This window comes from Ambystoma mexicanum, chromosome 14, assembly GCF_040938575.1.
Source record: "Ambystoma mexicanum isolate Mex_15411 chromosome 14, UKY_AmexF1_1, whole genome shotgun sequence".
Taxonomy (NCBI): domain Eukaryota; kingdom Metazoa; phylum Chordata; class Amphibia; order Caudata; family Ambystomatidae; genus Ambystoma; species Ambystoma mexicanum.
The window spans coordinates 188364643-188382369 of record NC_090940.1 but is presented as its reverse complement, the minus strand read 5'-3'; the positions used below and the strand labels follow the sequence as shown (position 1 = coordinate 188382369).

The 17727-nt window shown below is 44.2% G+C and overlaps 1 protein-coding gene across 4 annotated transcripts in view; it reads right to left on the bottom strand.

Moving 5' to 3' along the window:
• DAAM1 (dishevelled associated activator of morphogenesis 1) overlaps window positions 1-17727 on the bottom strand; it is an 896952-nt gene that overhangs the window by 108947 nt on the left and 770278 nt on the right. For all 4 annotated transcript variants that reach the window (XM_069638889.1, XM_069638892.1, XM_069638891.1 and 1 more), the window contains 2 exons: window positions 12611-12695; window positions 11389-11495 (listed from right to left, as the gene is read on the bottom strand). In XM_069638889.1, coding sequence (XP_069494990.1) covers window positions 11389-11495; window positions 12611-12695 — 192 coding nt within the window. The remainder of the gene's footprint in view (window positions 1-11388; window positions 11496-12610; window positions 12696-17727) is intronic.

The following is a 17727-nucleotide window of genomic DNA, read 5'->3' as shown; positions in this document are numbered from 1 at the left end:
CAGGTGGCTCGTGGTCAGCCTCAAAGTTAAAGGGAGGCCCTTCCATAACTTACTAGCGGCCACCAAAAAAGCTCGACCGCCCACTGTTTGGAGACGAAATCGGGGGACAACAACCAGACAGTCACTGCTTGACTGAAGAGGGCAGCCAAGCATGTAAGGAGTGAATTTATCCCACAAGAAATCGGCACCAGCCTGATAGTATGCCCGGTGAACAAGACAGAGATTTAAAGACTATTCTTTGTTTGAAACGGGAGCCAGTTAAAAAAAACAGGGCTAATGCTAATGTGGGAACCATAAGGGGTGGCTGTGGCTGTCCAAGTAGCCAGGTTCTGCAGCAGTTGCAGGCGATGGATTAGGCCAGAGTGCTGGGCCAGGTAGAGGGCATTACAATAGTGTAGCATGCTGGAAATAAGAGAAGCCCCAACTGGACGGCGAAGAGAAGGAGGATGAAAGGGCAGGATCTTCAGATGGAACCCTCAGTAACAAGTGGCCAGTCTGGCACCCTGCACTCACTTGTGATGCCATGGACAGAGAAGCAGAGAGATGGACCCCAAGATGTGTAGCTACCGTCACTGGAATAGGAAAGTCACCCAGCACCAGAACCTCAGTCTTGTCCCCGTTAAGTTTGAGCCAATTGGTGCCTATCCACTCCCCCACGGTTGGCAGGCAGTCACACAGACGGGACGACACCTCCTCCCGGTCCCGATCTAAAGGGACAAGGACAGTCACCCACTTAACTTCACAACTGCTGATTTATGAATGCATGCATTCACAATTCAAATTAAGAACCTAGATAAGAACATGTCAAAATCTTGGAGATCCCCCATCTCAAAACCTTTAGCCAAGATTGGTAAATCAGGAACTGGAAAGTGAAACAGTTTGAGTTAAAGTTTCAGCCAAGTTGTTTTATAGCAAAAAGGGGGAGTTTGGCCTAGAGTACGAGTACACATGGTTTGGCTCCTACAATAATACTTGGAGCCCTAGGTGTAGATACAATACTACAAGTAGGGATGAAAAACAAAGTCAAGATAAAGCTTTCCATGAGCGATTTGTCCCCATCAACATTAAATCCAAAATAGTTGATAGGTGATATTATCCAGAAATCACCCAGAGTGAATATTAAATCGAGGACTGTTCACACATGTCTATAAGTGACCAATCCCACCAAGTGAGATGGATAATCAAACATGCTATCTCTTGAAATCAGAGATCTTGTGTGCCCCTTCATGAATTAGAAATAGTGACAGAACATGTGAAGTTTCCTCAGGTATAGAACCATATAGTAGAATTCTGATACACACCTTATTCAGGAAGGGAGCTACATATTAAACATGTAATTTCATGCTATTCCTAACGAATTTCACGGAGATCAAGACTAGCACCTGGATCTCTTTCTGTTTTAGGAAAAGAAAAAAAAAAGGCGGAAGATTTCCACAACAAAAAGCATTTTAAACAAGCTGTGACATGTCTGCTAAGTGGACCTTGATGGGGAAGAAGTCCAAGCCTTCCTTGGCTAGAAGAAACAGTTATAGAAAAGCATTTTGAGGTTTAAAGCAGAGAGGATCATTGCCTGGAATGGAGCACTAGATATTGGAACCTTTCCTTTAAAAAATTAAATGTATAGAACTGGATGGTGGATGGAGCCTGGAGCTCTTGCTGATGCAAGGGTATCGCTACATGTTTGAGGCATATCTACGTGTCAAAACTCCATGGATTCAGGAGCCAGGCTGCAGCACCCACGGACCTCGGCTACAACACATTTATGTGCAACAGCTTTTCCATCAGCGATCATATTCCTTTGTTGTGAAGGTCTGCCAGATAGCACCCCCCCAAACCCTCATGTACGTATCTATCTCTACCATAATCTCAGATGCGGTTCTGTTTATGGCACTACCTTCAAGTTATTCTCGTCCTGCTACCCATAGCAATCACGGATAGCTTCACCGGGCCGAAGAGGTGGATTTCTCAGTTAGGGAGTGTCATGATCTCTGCTTCCAAAAGATCAGGACTTGCCCGACTCCCTTGGAAGCAGACCCATAACCCCGGTTCCGAGTGCCAGCCAGTCCCAATTGGGACCTTTTGGACCATGTCCTGGCGCCAGTGGCACCAGGCTCATAAAGATGCCCAGTCCCAGCGCTGGAAGCGCCGGGCTCATAATGCTTGGGTGGACTTCCCTGCAGCAGACCATGCTGCTTACTTACCTGCCAGTTGAACCCCTGATTCTCTTCTGTTTGGGACTACTTTTCCTGTTGGGTGGGGCAGGAGCCACTCCCTAGGTTCAGAACACTGGAACTCTTCTGGAAAGCAGGAACTCTTTTCTTACCTAGGCGTGGCTGTGGAAGGAGACACCTAAGCACTACAGGAGGCTATTTAAACCACACCCGATGGATGAATCTTGCTTTGCGTTATTCTGCATTCTCTGCAGCAGAACGCTCATCGTGTCTTCTGCTTCTGATCCTGGGCCTAAGGGAACAAAGGCTTACCATCCTGGAATCCAGTCTTCAGCAGCACCTGTAAAGACAAAGAAAGAACAGGTTAGCACTACGGTCTTCAGTGGCAGCGCATCTCTTACCTGGTCCATCGGCTGTCGCCAACGCCTCGCGCTGCATTTCGGCATCTGAAAGACAAAGGCTTACCTACTCTTCGCATGCTCCGGAGGTCTTCGCACTGCATTCCGGCATCTGAAAGACAAAAGCTTACCAGCTCTTCGCACGCTCCGGAGGCCTTCGGCGCTGCATCCCGCATCTGAAAGACAAAAGAAGGTGCGTTTAAAGACATTGGGCAACTTTATTACTCACGTGCCATTACTCCTTCCCACGCCGAATCCAGTGGGTATTCCAGCACCCTTCAGCTTCTCTAAAGCTCTGAACTTGTACCTGCAAGATAAAAGGGACAGTTAGTGCGCATCGTGAAGCAGGCTACAAGCGCTTACTTACGTGCTTCCAGGCGCTTCTATTCCTCACGCGGGTTCGATCCTCAACTCTCATCAGCCCGCCATCGCCGGAACCCTGCAAAACAAGAGATATCATTACAAAAGACTTTTAAGACATTTGAAGTGCCCAGAACTTACCGTTCGTGCAGTTAACGACGGACAGCAGTCCTCTGAGGTCAAGAGGCCTGCACCCTTATCCAGTGAAGAAACTTGTTACGGCACCCTGCCCGAGGCAGATGGAGAGCTTGGCGTTCACTTACCTAAGACATCTTACTCTTCGAGTCAGACATACAGTGCACAGAGGTCCAGCCCAAAGAGCCAACCGTGTGTTACACATCACCTTTGAAGATACGGCATTCACCCAGTCAAGACCGGCGCCTCTGCGGGAATCAGGTGAGCGTTACAGGGAGGGCTTATTCAACTGTGGGATCTCACAGTTTTATCCCTGGAGCTCTTCATCCAACCTTGCCTGCTTAGGAGTAGCTCACCTCCAGAAGCCTGCTGAGGGGGACGGGGGGAACTGAGGCGGAGTGAGTCTGAAGCGATAATACCCTTATATCTAGCCATGCAACCAATCTGCTAGGTCAGTCCCTCAAATTTTTATTGGGGAAGGACTTGCAGAAGGAACAAGACTCAATATCAGTGTACAGGCAGAATAAGCACTTCTAATGTTTGTCTTCTACATGAATTATATTTGAAGAATGAGCGGAGCAATTTTTTGGCATCAGCCATGATGTGGTACACGGTTGTAGGTCAAATGGTCGAAAACAAAATGATCGAATGACCATTTGATCGAAGTAAAATGGTCGAAAAAAAAAGGTTGAATTCTTTTTTTTATTTATTTTTTATTTTATAGGGGGGTTTCCCGCCCAACCCCCCTTTTTCTTTATTAAAAATATTTTTAAACCAACCAAAACTAACAAAATATATAAATAAAAAAAAAAATCGACCTTTTTTTTCAACCATTTTACTTCGATCAAATGGTCATTCGATCTTTTATTTTCGACCATTTCGACCATTTGACCGGACACCGGTGTAGGAAAACACCTCAGAAGACTCAGACACCGAGGTGTTTATTATTCCCACTCATCCCCTTGGTGAGATCCCACTGAGTGCTAAACATCCCAAATCCCTCAATTATTTAAAGAAAAATCATATCCATCTCTAAAATACATTGACTGTCAAAGGTTTCAAATGCAAAGATTCTCTCAAACATCGTCTAAAGAGGACCCCAACTGTAAACATGCAGTTACGAATCCGTAAATGTCCTTCAGGAGCAGAGCTAAGGAAGAGGGTGCCCAATAGCTGAGAGGCAAATACCCCAAAATGATTGATAGATCACTAAAGTTAGTGCAGTTTTATGGTGTACAATCGGAACTGCTTTATTAATGGATCAAGGATTACCAGCCTGAGGACCAGGAATGTTCAACAGCATGTGCCTCTAGCAAAGAGCCATTGCTGGAGAAACACCTTTACACGTGCTGTGTAGTCAGAATTGGAGTATGCAGTTCACCCTGGATAGCAACAATGAAATACATTTGGAATGTGTGAGTGATGGATGAAAACGGGTCTGCCAAGGCATGCATGAAACTGCCAGCAGGCAATTCTAGATCTCTGTGGCAATCTAGTATGCTCTGTGAGGAGATTATATACCCTCCCACACCCGTAACCACGATCAGCATCTTTACCTTTCAAAACCGATCTTGGAGATAGTAATTCAACTAAATGCCTTTTTGATTATTGCTATGGCTGTGCATAGTCTGTTAGTTGGGAATGGTTGATGGTGTCCGAGAAATCATTCCAATAAAAATCAATGCAATTGGGGCGTTTTGGTTCAGTGCTTCCATGATTTTCTCTCGTATTGTAAACATGTCTCAGTACTCATATGAGGAGGAAAAGAGGATTAATCGAGCCTGATGCAGCTGAATGCTAGTAACACTGCAGCTCATTTGCTGGGTTCTTAAGATTTGTAAAATATTATCTCCCAAGAAGGGGATATTAAAGATGGTTTATAGTCAAAGTTTTCAATGCATAGTTTCGAAATGCAATACTTTCGAAACAAAAGGATCCCCCCAAACCCCTGTTTTTGGGGGAAAAACCACTAATCTTTCCTATACAAACCCCCCCCCCCCCAAAAAAAAAAAAAAAAAGCATTTACATTTTTCCCCCCGATCCTTTTCTTTAGAAAGTATTGCATTTCGAAACTATGTATTCGAAACTTTGACTGGACACCATAAAGATCAAGTCCACTATTGGCTTTCTATAAAAGGGATGAACAAAGATGATTTCATAGCATCAGGTACTTCACTATGTTGTGATGCATTGCAGGGGTCGGTGATGGGCTGAGCTAGCACAGCAATTGACTACTTCATGGGAGTAGCCAGGCAAGGGTGTTATTGCTTGGATGATGCCTTGGGTTATTCTGGTCATGAAGATAACCTCCTCTGGGATGATTAGGTGTTAATTGTTGAATTGTGGGGTGACTCAATTTTGCAGGATAGGCAGGGTAATAGATAATTTGTATTTGTGCTTGATCTGGGATCTAGTTACTTAAATTTGAAATGCAGTTGCAAAGTTACTAGCCACTTAGGCGTATGGTAGGAGGCCTGTGTTAGTTTGTTATGGGTTCTTGACATCTCCATACATTTTAACTTCATCCAAGGAAATATGTTAATGTTGAAAACGTAATAATCATGATAGCACATTAATTATGAGAGTGTCTGAGGGCAAGGAATGCCTGGAATCCTTGACCTTTAAAATATATGGCAGCTCATTAAGCCTCTTCCTCAGCATTAAATTATTCTTTTTTCTTTTTTTTAAAGAATGTTTTAAGAATAAACTTTTGGAGACGTTGCAATGGTGATGAAGCTGGAAGGCCTGTCAAAGCCTTCACTGGAAAGTTCACATCCTGCGCTCTTTCCTGTTTTTGTGCTGGGCTACATGGCTTCGTACATTTCCGTGGAGCCATGGTGCGCATACCTGCTTGCTTGCTTCGTGCAGTGCTCTTGTGCGCCCGGGTCTTCTGCCTTGTTTGTCCCCAGCACTTTGGTCTTCGGTGAAGCAGGTAGGGACTCAGGAACTCTCCATTTTACATCCCGGTCAGCAGCTGCAGGCTTAGCTCTTCCTGGTGCAGGAAAGGACCTCTGCTCGCGGTGCCTCCGAGGAGGGTCTGACAACAATGTTAGTTCTGCTTATCGATCTTTAACCTTCTCGAGACTTGACAACTAGCATGTTTCATTTGGTTCTCCGAAAGGCTATTTAGGGATCTATCTTCGTCGTCACAGTACTTTGAGGGATAGCTCAGTGGAGTCAGCCCTAATTTTCCTCATCCCAGTAGTAGTGGTACCACTGCTATAACAAATACATAGGGGAACTTATATGGTATGGGGAAGGTAGAGAAGGCGAGGGAAGAAAGGCTGGTGAGTGTGTGTTTTACCATGTTATCCAAGGATGTCCTCCCTGTATCCCAGAAATCCATCTGCAGAGTACCACCCCCAGGGGGACTATCAGGGAATGACCTCACTTCCCTGGTCTCATGGAGAGGGTCTCCCCCTCGGGGAGCAGGGATGACATAGGATTAGTTACAGAAAACAAAAACTGTTGAGCGTCATAGCCAAAGTCATTTTAACTTCAATATTTGGAGACAGCCACATTTGATCTTTGTACCAAGAATTCATAATGGACACTGAGGGAATTTTTTTCAACTCCAATCTCATCTCCTACACTAGTTCTCTCAGGCATTGGCAAAACTAATTTAGATGAGGTGAGGCCATCTACATGGCTTGGGAAGCATGCAGACTATGAGCTAGACTTTCTTAGTAATCAGTGGCCATTTCGTCCATCATGTGGTTTTGCATCCTCCTCTTAAAAGGTAGACTTCAATGCGTAAAGTCTCATCTCACAAGAGACAAACCCATTCACTTGCAGTTGCCAATATGAATTCTGGATGGAATCTGCAAAACTTCCAACCCATATAAGGGCAGTTGAAGGTTTCTCAAGACACAAAACTAGACTGGGTGAGGGCCATTGTTTGTAAAGTGCAACTTAAAATCTGAAAACTTCTTGAAGTATGGGGCAATTGACACAGACAATGACAAAGAAAAAACTTAAAATCCGAGTGGATACATTCACCAAAGTACACATTTTTGGTGGCAAGTAAGAGGTGGGTAACAAGTTTGGCTGTGTTGGCTGTCAATGGATATAACCCATCCCTGTGGTCCCCAAGGAGGCCAGCCAGTGGGTCAGGGGTACAGCCACCTGAAGCATTGATTCTTGCACCCCGGTACAGGAAAAAAAGAGGCCGGAGGGTGAGGAGGCCCCTGAAAGTCCTCCCACGTTTCTGCTCAACGTATGGAGGTCTCGTCCATGGACGACTGGAATCAAGAGTGCCTTAACGCCTTCTGGGGTGCCTGCAGCCATTGTCAAGGCCTCTGCTGCAGTGTCATGCCGTGAGGCAGGGACACTTTCTGCGCCGTGGGAGCCACCCTCGTAGGATCGGCACCCACAGCTACAGTGGTAGTGGTAGCCGTTGGCGAAGCAGCCAGCAAAGACTGACTGTGCCGGTTGAGCCTGCTTGGGCTGCGCGGCCTTCTCTTCCTCCCTTGGCTTATCATATTTCTCCTGTAGCTTTGCCAGGGTGGATGACTTCCTCTTTGAAGAGGAGCTCGATGGTAGGCTGGCTACAGAGGCAGAGGGTAATGTGGATTCTGCTCTTTCCCCTGGGACCTGCATCAGCGGCAAAACCGGTGGAATCTGACTTGCGGATCTTGGCCTTATCTTGGACCCCCACATATGGGGCGACCTCAAAGGACTTAGAAGACCGCTCCTGGACGATGCATGACCCTGCTCGGAGCACAGGTCAGAGGCCTTGTTAGAGTGAAGCCATGCTGCCAGCCTACTACGCCTGCCTTTCGTCTTCTTGGAGAAACCTACGCAGATCTCGTACTCCACTTCCTTATGGTCCAGGTGTAGGTAGTAGCGACATTGTAGGAGCTAGTCTTCTACAAACACATTCTGTAGACCGCACTTGCTGCAGGGACTAAGAGGGATCTTCTCTCCTCCTCCATCAACGTCGCAGGGCGCGAAGTAGGCCCAAGATGGCCTTCTAGAATCTTCAATGAATCTTTGCCCTTTAGGGGCGTGGAACTTCACAGACAACGGATCCAGCTGTCAGCAGATTAGGAAAAAGAGCACACAGGCTTTTTGGAACAAAATGTTTATTTTTCTCGTTACGTTAAAAAAAACTCAATAAATCGTACAAATAGCTCAGAGAGCAACTTGAGGACTCCCAAAACTGCAGCGTTCAGTAAAAATCTGAAGATGGCTGCCAGAGGCGGGGTTTAGGGAGTGGACTGTCATTGGATGGGAGCAGTATGATCCAAAGTGCAGTAATTTTTTTAGAGGAGAAATACAGTTTCAAAGTGAAAGCAAAACAGTTTTTTCTTTTACTGAGGATTCCCAGCCCGACGACGGGGAATATTCATGAGCATGTGAATCCATGCCAGACCCCATGCTGGAGAAATGGCAGCTGCTGCAAAGGAACTTGGGACTTGGTTGTTCTATTTGTGTCCAGATTGGTGGGGAGGCGAGATCTCAAACTGTCCCCATGAGAAAATGTGTGAGAGTTGGGAGGCTAAGTTAAATAGTGGTAAACATCTGAGACCCCAAGGCCACCTAGGTTTTCCCTCTGAAGGAGGACTTTTTTCGCTATCCTGGGTTTGAGGTGTGCCAGATAAATGATAAAATGTTCCCCTGGAGTGAGTGTAATCTATGTGTAGGGATGTGTCGGGAGGGCTGAGAAATTATATTAAAGCCTCAGGATGATGGTCATTCTGACTGCCGTAACCCGTCCCAACCACAGGATTGTCTGCTTGTCCCACCTCTTGAGGTCCGATTCCACGCTTGCGAATAGATCTTATGGACCTCCTGCTGGCATGGAAACCGTTTGATGTCTAGGTTATTAGCACCCAAATCGCCTGAGGCTCCATAGAGAGAGCAAAGAGGAAGGGGGACAATGGACAGCCTTGCTTTGTGCCTCTAGCTACCTGAATTAGGGGGATCGAGTTCCCATTGAGCAACACTTGGGTTGAGGCCGAGGAGTTAATGGCCAGCAGCGATTGTTGTAATTTGGGACCCAGACCAGCTCGTAAGAGAACAGTGGTCAAGTAATTATAATTGTTTTTTTAGAACGCTCCTAATACCAAAGAGATTTCTAAGCGCAGACCCAGAATTCAAACCTGTGTTTCTCTGCGTCGTCTTGCTTCCAAGACGAGCGCGTTGCCACTGAGCTATATTACCCGTCCAAGCAGTCAAAGACCTTCTGGCCATCAAAGGCTATGAATCCACCCTTAAGGGATGACCTATTCACCATTTCCACCAAATGAAGGGTATTTCTAATATTATCATGGGTACACCTGCGGGATATAAATCCCATCTGGTCTAGGTGAACCAGCTTTGGCAGGACCATCATAAATTGGGTGGCCAGAACCTTTGGACAGATTTTAGCATCATTGTTGATAAGCAGTCGGTATGAGTTGAGTAGCTTGGGGTCCTTGCTAGGTTTCAGTAGTAGGATAGTAGAGATTTCCAACATGGAGGTTGTGTAATGGTCCCGAAGTCTGGGAATGTATTAAAAAGTTGGGCCAGGTGAGGTGCTAGAATATCCAGTAGGTTTTTATAAAACTCTGAAGGGAACCAGTCAGGCCCCGAGGTGGTGTTCTTCAGTAATTTGATAGCTGTAATAACCTCAATCTGTATGGGTAGCTCTAATTAATTGTTGAATTGTGGGGTGACTCAATTTTGCAGGATAGGCAGGGTAATAGATAATTTTTATTTGTGCTTGATCTGGGATCTAGTTACTTAAATCTTCTCTGATCTCGATCTTCTCTGACTGGAGGTGCGGGAAGGCAATGACTAAGTAATTTCCTAGGGCCCTCCTGTCTGGCAAGGTAGCAAAAACCGATGTGGCATAATACTCATGGACCCAGGCCAGTTTGTCTTGATCCCCTAACAGGAGGGAACCCCTGTTGCCCCGCAAAGCACAGATGTTATTCCGGGTTTTGTGTTTCGCTAGTTTACGTACCAAAATCTTGTTAGCCTTGTTACCCCCTAGTGTAATAATGTTTGACCTTTAGGAGAGCCTGAGAAGTTTTCTGATAAGTGAGCCTCTAGCGTTGCCTTGGCTATTTTCAGTTGACGACAAGTCCTAAGGGCGCTTGTGAGTTTATGAAACGACTCCTTAGCCCTAGCTTCACCCTCCAATTCACCACACAGGTGAGTCCTGACCCTGGAGTAGGATGATGTTAAGCTTATTGCCACTCCCCTCACCAATGCCTTCATCGCATCCCAGACTGTGTGGGTAGTCACCTCCTCTGTGAGATGATTCTCAAAATAGCCGATGGCAGTTTCAACCTCCGGTTGAATTGCCAGATCCTTGAGAACAGGGCTGTACAACCTCCAGGGTTTACAGGGCGGGTGAAAAATTTCACGCACCAAGAGGGACAAGGATACTGGGGTGTGATCCGAGGGTCGTGATGTGTATGGTAGAATCCGGAACTGAGGGGACCAAAGAGAAAGTGATGAAGAGTGCATCCATGCGTGAATATGCTTTGTGCCCATGTAAAACGTGTGTTAAGTCTGTGTGAGGTATTCCTGAACCTCCATATATCTAACAAGTGTAATTCTCTGAGAGTCTTTATAAGGGCTAGTGAGTTTCGAAAGTCTCCCCCACCCCCCAGTGGCAGGTAGCATCTGGTCTACACTAGGATTGGGTGCCAGCTTCAGATCACCAGCCACACGAAGAAAGCCAACAGAGGTCTGAAGCCTGCCCAGGAGATCAGAAATAAAAAGATCCTGCTCCTCATTGGTGGCATTAACCGAAACAAAAGTGAAGGTGTTCCCCATAAATGTGCCCTTGATCCCAAGTTACAGTCCATTAATGTTCCAGAGTATCCCTGTTTTTACAAAGGAGGTTAACTTATCAAATAGAATCGCTACTCCTTGCCTTTAAACTTCAGAGGAGGCAAAAAAAAGCAGGCAAGAAATGTTTATGTTCAAACCTCCCCTCATCCTCTCTAAGCAAATTTGTGCTTAATCGGCTAGTTCAGGCCATGGACTTTCCATGTGAAAATGGACATTGTACCACACCCTTGTTATATAGAGTAAGGATTTGGCAATAGGTTTATTAGTATAGCTCATTTTATTTTGACACGACACCACTAGGACAGTGTTTTCATTACTTTGATGATTGTAGCTTGCTCCCATCTTAGATTTAAGTTTAGATTAGGCATTTTTCTGACCTTTTTACAGTTTAATAAACACCCTTGGATTATACTCCTTGTGTCTGTCGTGCTTCTGATAACCATGTCTTCCTTACAACATGTACAACTAAACAGTTCACTGCAGTTAAGCTGTATATCATTTTTTTGTTAAATTCTAAGTGACCATTTCATACATACCTGCTCATTTCAAAGAGGAACCTATCAGCTTTGGCCATTCGATCCAGTTCATGTTTGTGCTCTTCTAACAAATCAATGTCACTTTTTTCAGGAACAAATTTGAGGAGCTGGAAGGAGACAGTCAACATAGATTGAGCTATATACCTTTAAATGTAGCTTTGAAAAAACAACGACTCACATGAACTGCCCCCTCATTACCAAGCTTTTACCCTGTAGCTAAGCAGGCTTCTGGCTTGCTTTGCACAGTGATTGGTTTGTGCTCCCTCATCCGAAAAGACCCCGAAAGGACCCCTCGACAATCAGGCCCGGATCCCCATTTCCCGATTCCCACAATATGTTGGTTCGTGGAAATGGAGCAGGCCTGCAAACTACAGCACCGCTGCATGGCTGTTTAAGGATCAGTGTGGGAGATCCTGGGTCATCAGACAGAAGGTATCATGTAGGACGTATTAGGGAATGGTCATGCTCCAGGGACAGATGTGAAGCAATTATAGCAAGCGATGCAGGCACCACGACCCAAGTGAAAGATTAAGACCACAGTCCTAGCTATGGTACATCAACTGGGAAGGCAATCCCTCCTATTTGCTGTATGAATGATCCAATGACTGTGGATAGAGCAACATTTGTGAAAGGCAGGTGCTGAATATAAGACGACAGGTACTAGGTCCCACATACCTTTGGGTCATTGCGAAATGGAAGGATTCTCGGGGGAACTGAATGGGTCCTGTTTCAGAGGGCATGTGATTGTTTGAAATGTTTGCTCATATCCCTTGACCCTAATAAACCCCCTTTCATTCACCATTTGTTTGCCAACTCCAGTTAAAGGTTTATTAAAAATTCACTAGCATAAAATGAATCAATAAAAGGTCTTGAAAATGCAGGTTAAGAATTCATGCTGTAATCCTCTCCTCAATGTTAACTATGAATGATAACAGCGGTATGCATAAGGGTATGGGATGCACTTTGCAAATATATTTAATGAAATATAGAAATCTGAAACAGGCATTCATAGTTAAAGGACCTTAATTATTGGTATGCAATATGAAAATGTATGTCTCAGCAGTTACATCTCGGAAGTCTAGTTTCATGAAATGGGCTATGGAGCAAATGAGTTTATGAACGATATTTGCGTTACCATTTCTTACACTCATGAGTGCGAGTTGACCTGTGGAAGAAACATTGGCAAGCTTAAAAAGGTTTACACAGAGGATGTCCTTCGTACCTGCTCAAGCATGTCTTTCGGAAGGTCCTCTTGCTCATCCATTGTTAATATTGCACGTTTGATTTCTTCGTTGGACAATTTGAGCCTATAAAGATTTAAAAATGTATTAGAATTTGTGTACATCTTGGTTAGATTAATACACATTTTTCCGAGCCAATTTAGGGAGTAATGCTGTCAATGAAGTGGGACGTCTGGCAACGGGACAATGACTACAAAGCATTTTACTGCAAACACCAAATACATTCTGTGATACAAGGGTAAATTACCAAGCTTTCAGGAAATTTGATTAACTTCCGTAGAGCCATTACACTCATCATGAATTGTTTTCTTTCATTTGTATGGCATAATGTAAATTTGCCATTTACATTATGCCACAGATGGGGGTTTGGTGTGTGCGAACAAGAGGGCATTGCTTAATGGGGCAATCATTTTCAGAATATGTGGAACTCCTGACCATTTGTGCAGGACCAATATTACACATGCCAGCAACAGGATAGTAGGCATACATGGGGGTCATCTGCCCACATAGTGAGGTTTGTTTATTTTATTTATATAGCGCGCCTGACCCAGGGTTAACAGGGTCACCTAGCAGGACTCCTCTTTGCAGAGAGATAACATATGTTGAGTAAGGCCCATCACGGTTGATGAGAAGTTGGAGAGATCTTTCCTTGGAGGGCGGTGGGCAAGTGTGCTGAGGAAGGATGAGATCAGGGTGGTGTTGCATTTGGATGTGCAAGGTGTGTGAAGGGGACCGCCAGGGGTAGCTGCTGCCATCTCTGATCCTCATATGATGTCATTGATAGGGTAAAGAGGTAAAGGGGGGCTACTGAAATAGAAAGAAGAGCTTTGCTTTGTTGGTGAGACGTCTGTTAAGGTTACGGTACTGACACAGGAATAAAACTCCATTTTACAGCAAAGAAGTCGGCATATAAGAACAGTGTAATCGTTGCAGCTGCTCTGTCCTTTACACAACACACTTTCAATCATTTCGTCCAATGATTTGTATATATCTCAGACCCCATCTTCCCACATGACAACCAGAAAACAGTTTTGAGTGACAATCCAACAGTCATGAACTGTCCACAATTTACCCAGTGCCACCAAAATTGCAATACAGCCCTGTTTATATTGCAGTTTAAGATTGTTTGCCTTGAAGATATTGTTCCAACATCGCCAAGGCGCTTATAGTAAGGGAAAGCTGATGGAATGCACTGCACATTTTTTGTAAAGAATACTGTTGTTTTCAACTAAAAGCCTACAACTTCACAGACTGTACAACAATTGGCAATGCATAAAGTAATTGGAAGAACACTGGATGTATGGCTTTCATCCTTTAAGTACAACATGTCTTTTTGATATATTTCTGTCCTAAATATCAGAGTGACATGTGCAAGACCTACATATGGTGTCTTCAGAACTTTAAATTGAAACATATGCAAGAGCAAATCTTTTCAAACTTTAAAAAACCCGAAGAATATGGTTATCATAAGTCTTCAAAGTGTAACTAAATCACCTGGGAAACAGACTAAACAAACCAAGGCGTCCCTTTTGAGGCCAGGTTCTACCGGGAATCCCATTTTAAAAAAACTAATATCAACTCGCCCTTCTATGTGCGATGTTGGAGTCCAAGACACACAGAGAGCACGAAACAGAGAGAAAAACAGAAGCAGAGAGAGAGGACGACAGAGAAACTCATCTCAGTAGCACTTCACATTAGGTCATTAAAAGGCCTGGGTGGAATGGCCTACTCCACCTTGCCAGCAGACCGGCATATAGAACTAGACTGCCTAGAAAGGCCATTAGAATTCAGTGCCTGGACGGAAAGGAGAAAGTACAAGGGAGGGAATGAGAAAAAAAGTGAAAGATTGTACACCAGTAATAGAAAGTGGGTGATGGAGAGATTGTGAAAGAGGGAGAACTTGCAATAGGGTACAATGGGGTTAGAGTACGAAAAATGTATAGAACAAGGGAAACCGAGAAAGCAACAGCAAAAATGTTGCCTGTGTGTCAACGTCAAGGAGCTATATTACTGTCCCTTTTCGGTTTTGGCATGCATTCTGGCATTAACACAATAGCAATTTAAGGAGTACCTTTTTTATTTTAGCAATGCACTTCTAAAGCAAGCAATGGGTTTGATGATCCCAGCCACATTACAAACAAAAGGCTGAAATGTCACAACAGCTTCTTCAAGCTCAAACCTGATCCCTCTTAATGTATACCTAGAAATCACAACTTCAAACCTTGTCCACTACACGTTTCGAAAACAAGTGTTGATCGCACTGCATGATCAAAATTATGTAGTAATTATTACTCCTTGAATTCATAATTTCATAATTGTAAAAATCATGCAGAAGGCACACTGTACTGCTTAGTCAGGATTACTAACTAGTGCGATACCAAGCCAGGAGTGCAGGGTTATTTTGAAGATACTCCATAACAAGAAAAAAATGCAGGTCAACTGACAGATTTGCACTCTTAAATAAAGATATTTCTGCTCACTGTCCTTCCCCTTATGTTTAAAGATACAATTTGGTTGAATCATACGAAATGCCAGATTATTACTGGATAATGTATTACAGTAGTACTCTCTTAAGAGATCCAGGGACAAAGTTGGAGGATTAGCCATTTTGTAATTAACAAATGGCCCAAGCACAACTAAAGATCCCATGTATATATGCACAATGGACTATTCAATCAAAAATAAAATAAAAACACGGACCTTTCCAAAATGAGTTGACAGGTTTGCAAAGCGGATCTGCAGCACACATTTGTACCAACACAATGGACGGAGCAAAGGATATTCAGTACATAAAATATCCTTTATTATTGCGATTTTGAAGGCAATGCAAGCCACTTCATGCAGTGAAATGTCCAACTACTGCTTACTCGAAACCCCATCTCCTATCATTTAAAAGGATGAAAAGATATAACATGAGCATAGAGGACATTAACAAACGATAGAATGGCATCAAGGCGCCACATGTCAAATTTAGACTTGTTAAAAAAAATAATTAAAAAAAAGCACGCAAGTAGGTCAATGCGGAAGTCTGACTGAAAATATTGCGTGCCCATGCTATTGTAAAGTAACAGACACTGCCTCTGCTGCTGGGATGGGTCTCGGGAGGATAACACAGGGGCAACGCGCTCGCCTTGGAAGCAAAACGGTGCGAAGCAACACAGGTTCGATCCCCGGGACCGCGCTTAGAAAGCTGTGGGTATTAAGCATGTTATAAATAACCAATTACAATACGTTTATAGAGGAAGACCTTTTGATTGCTAGAGTACCATTTTGATATGCAGGTGGACAGTCAAATGAGGAACGAAAGTCTGACTGCTTGGGAAATTAACCCCCAAGGTGACAGTCTAGAACTTCTTGTTTCTTTGTTGGATGCATCCTAGAACGTCAGAGGGGTCCGACTTGCTCTATAAGCAGTGGGGCATTAACAAATAGAAGGAAAGATACCCTGGGTTATGTGGAAGTCAGTGACATTCCTGGTAACAAATATCTCTGCGACAAAGGATCAACAGAACTCAAGAAAGAAATATAGTTCAATAGCTATTTCAAAACACAAGCGAATGGGCAAGGAGAACGCCAATAGGGTCTAGGGGGTTCAAATACAACTCCAGAGAGACACCTGTTCTCAAAGGTGTAAGGATGGACACCTAAGAGGTGTTGTAAGGAAGGGGTAGGCATTTCAGAGTTTCAAGCTGCTACTAAATCATATAAAGTCACTCTCCCTCTAAGCACAACATTTCTTACTCACCAAGAGTGGGGTGTGCAAGATTTGAGGCCTGTAGCAGGGAGAAAACTAATGGAGAGTGGGCTCTCCCTTGTGTCCCTGTTCCTGATATTCTACTGAAGGAACACAAACTATCATTGAAGCAGTCAGGAGGGACTACTTAGAGCAAAAGATATAAACAGAACCCCAACTTGGGACCACTCATCTCTTAGAGGAATCTCCAATCTAATAAACAGTCTTTGGGATATAGTGCATGTTCACTTCTTGGCTTAAAACTCAGCACTCGGTTTACAGCACCCAGCTCGTTTTCTGGTACTGCAGCGAGCAAGCACTCCTCCCCTATACCTCATGCCTTAGGGTATTACTTTGACATTCTTACAACACAAAGTATTTATTTTGCTGTTGCTTTGGGTCGTTATCACACTTACTCCTCAACCTCCCCGCCCCATCCTGGGCCCTCCCGTCCAAGACTTTCAGCCCTCAATAGGCTCTCGATTCTCCTCCATGGTCTCTGCCTTCTGCTAGAATCTGAGATACAGCCCTCAATAAGCCTTTGACGTTCTCTTCTCCTTTATATCATATCTAAGCCAGTGTTTGAGATGTGGAACTCAGCAGGCTTTTTAGGTGCATCGCTGGCTCTGCCCCTCTCCCAGAGTATGGTTTCTTCCCCTTGGCCTCCCTCCATCTGGGGTTCTCCCACTCTGCAAGGGATAGGGGGGCCTTCTCACCATGAAGAGGCTACGGTCTCTGCAATATCTACTGATCTCCACAAGTCTTCTCAGGTTTCCTTGTGTGCCAAATGGTTTGTGTCTCACCTCATGTGTGCACTCGTGCTTGCTTTCCCCTAGTCGGAGGAAATACATTCACAATGGCTGGGCTGGATGTCTACACCCAGAATGGCTGGGGTGGTCAGTGTGTTCCCTATAAAGATCTTACTGGAGTGAGTCCTTACAGTTTGTAGCTCAAGAGTGAATGGAGGCTTTAAAAAGGGTGTTGGCCCTTTCAAATACATCCCAAAAATGAAGATTCTAGTTATTTCAAACAAACGCTGGTTAAGTCGCTTGTAAAGGTTTTTTAAAACGTTAGATTCATCAAAATTATTGGTCTGGGTCATATTGGCAGTAATATTGAGATGGGCTAATTTTATTTTGTCTGTGAATGCCAGCTGGACCTCAGTACAGTCATCTTTAGTAGGGTTAAGAGTTCAACTGGACATGAGGTTTTTCAATTTCCTTAAAACACCAACAAGCTTTATTGTTTAATTTTCTGATTTCTAGATCTGTGTTAAAAACGTTTTTCTTTGTCTCATGTATTGCGCTCCTATAAAGCTTATCCAAGGGTCGTATTTTCATCAGTCTTCTCTTTTTCCCAGATACG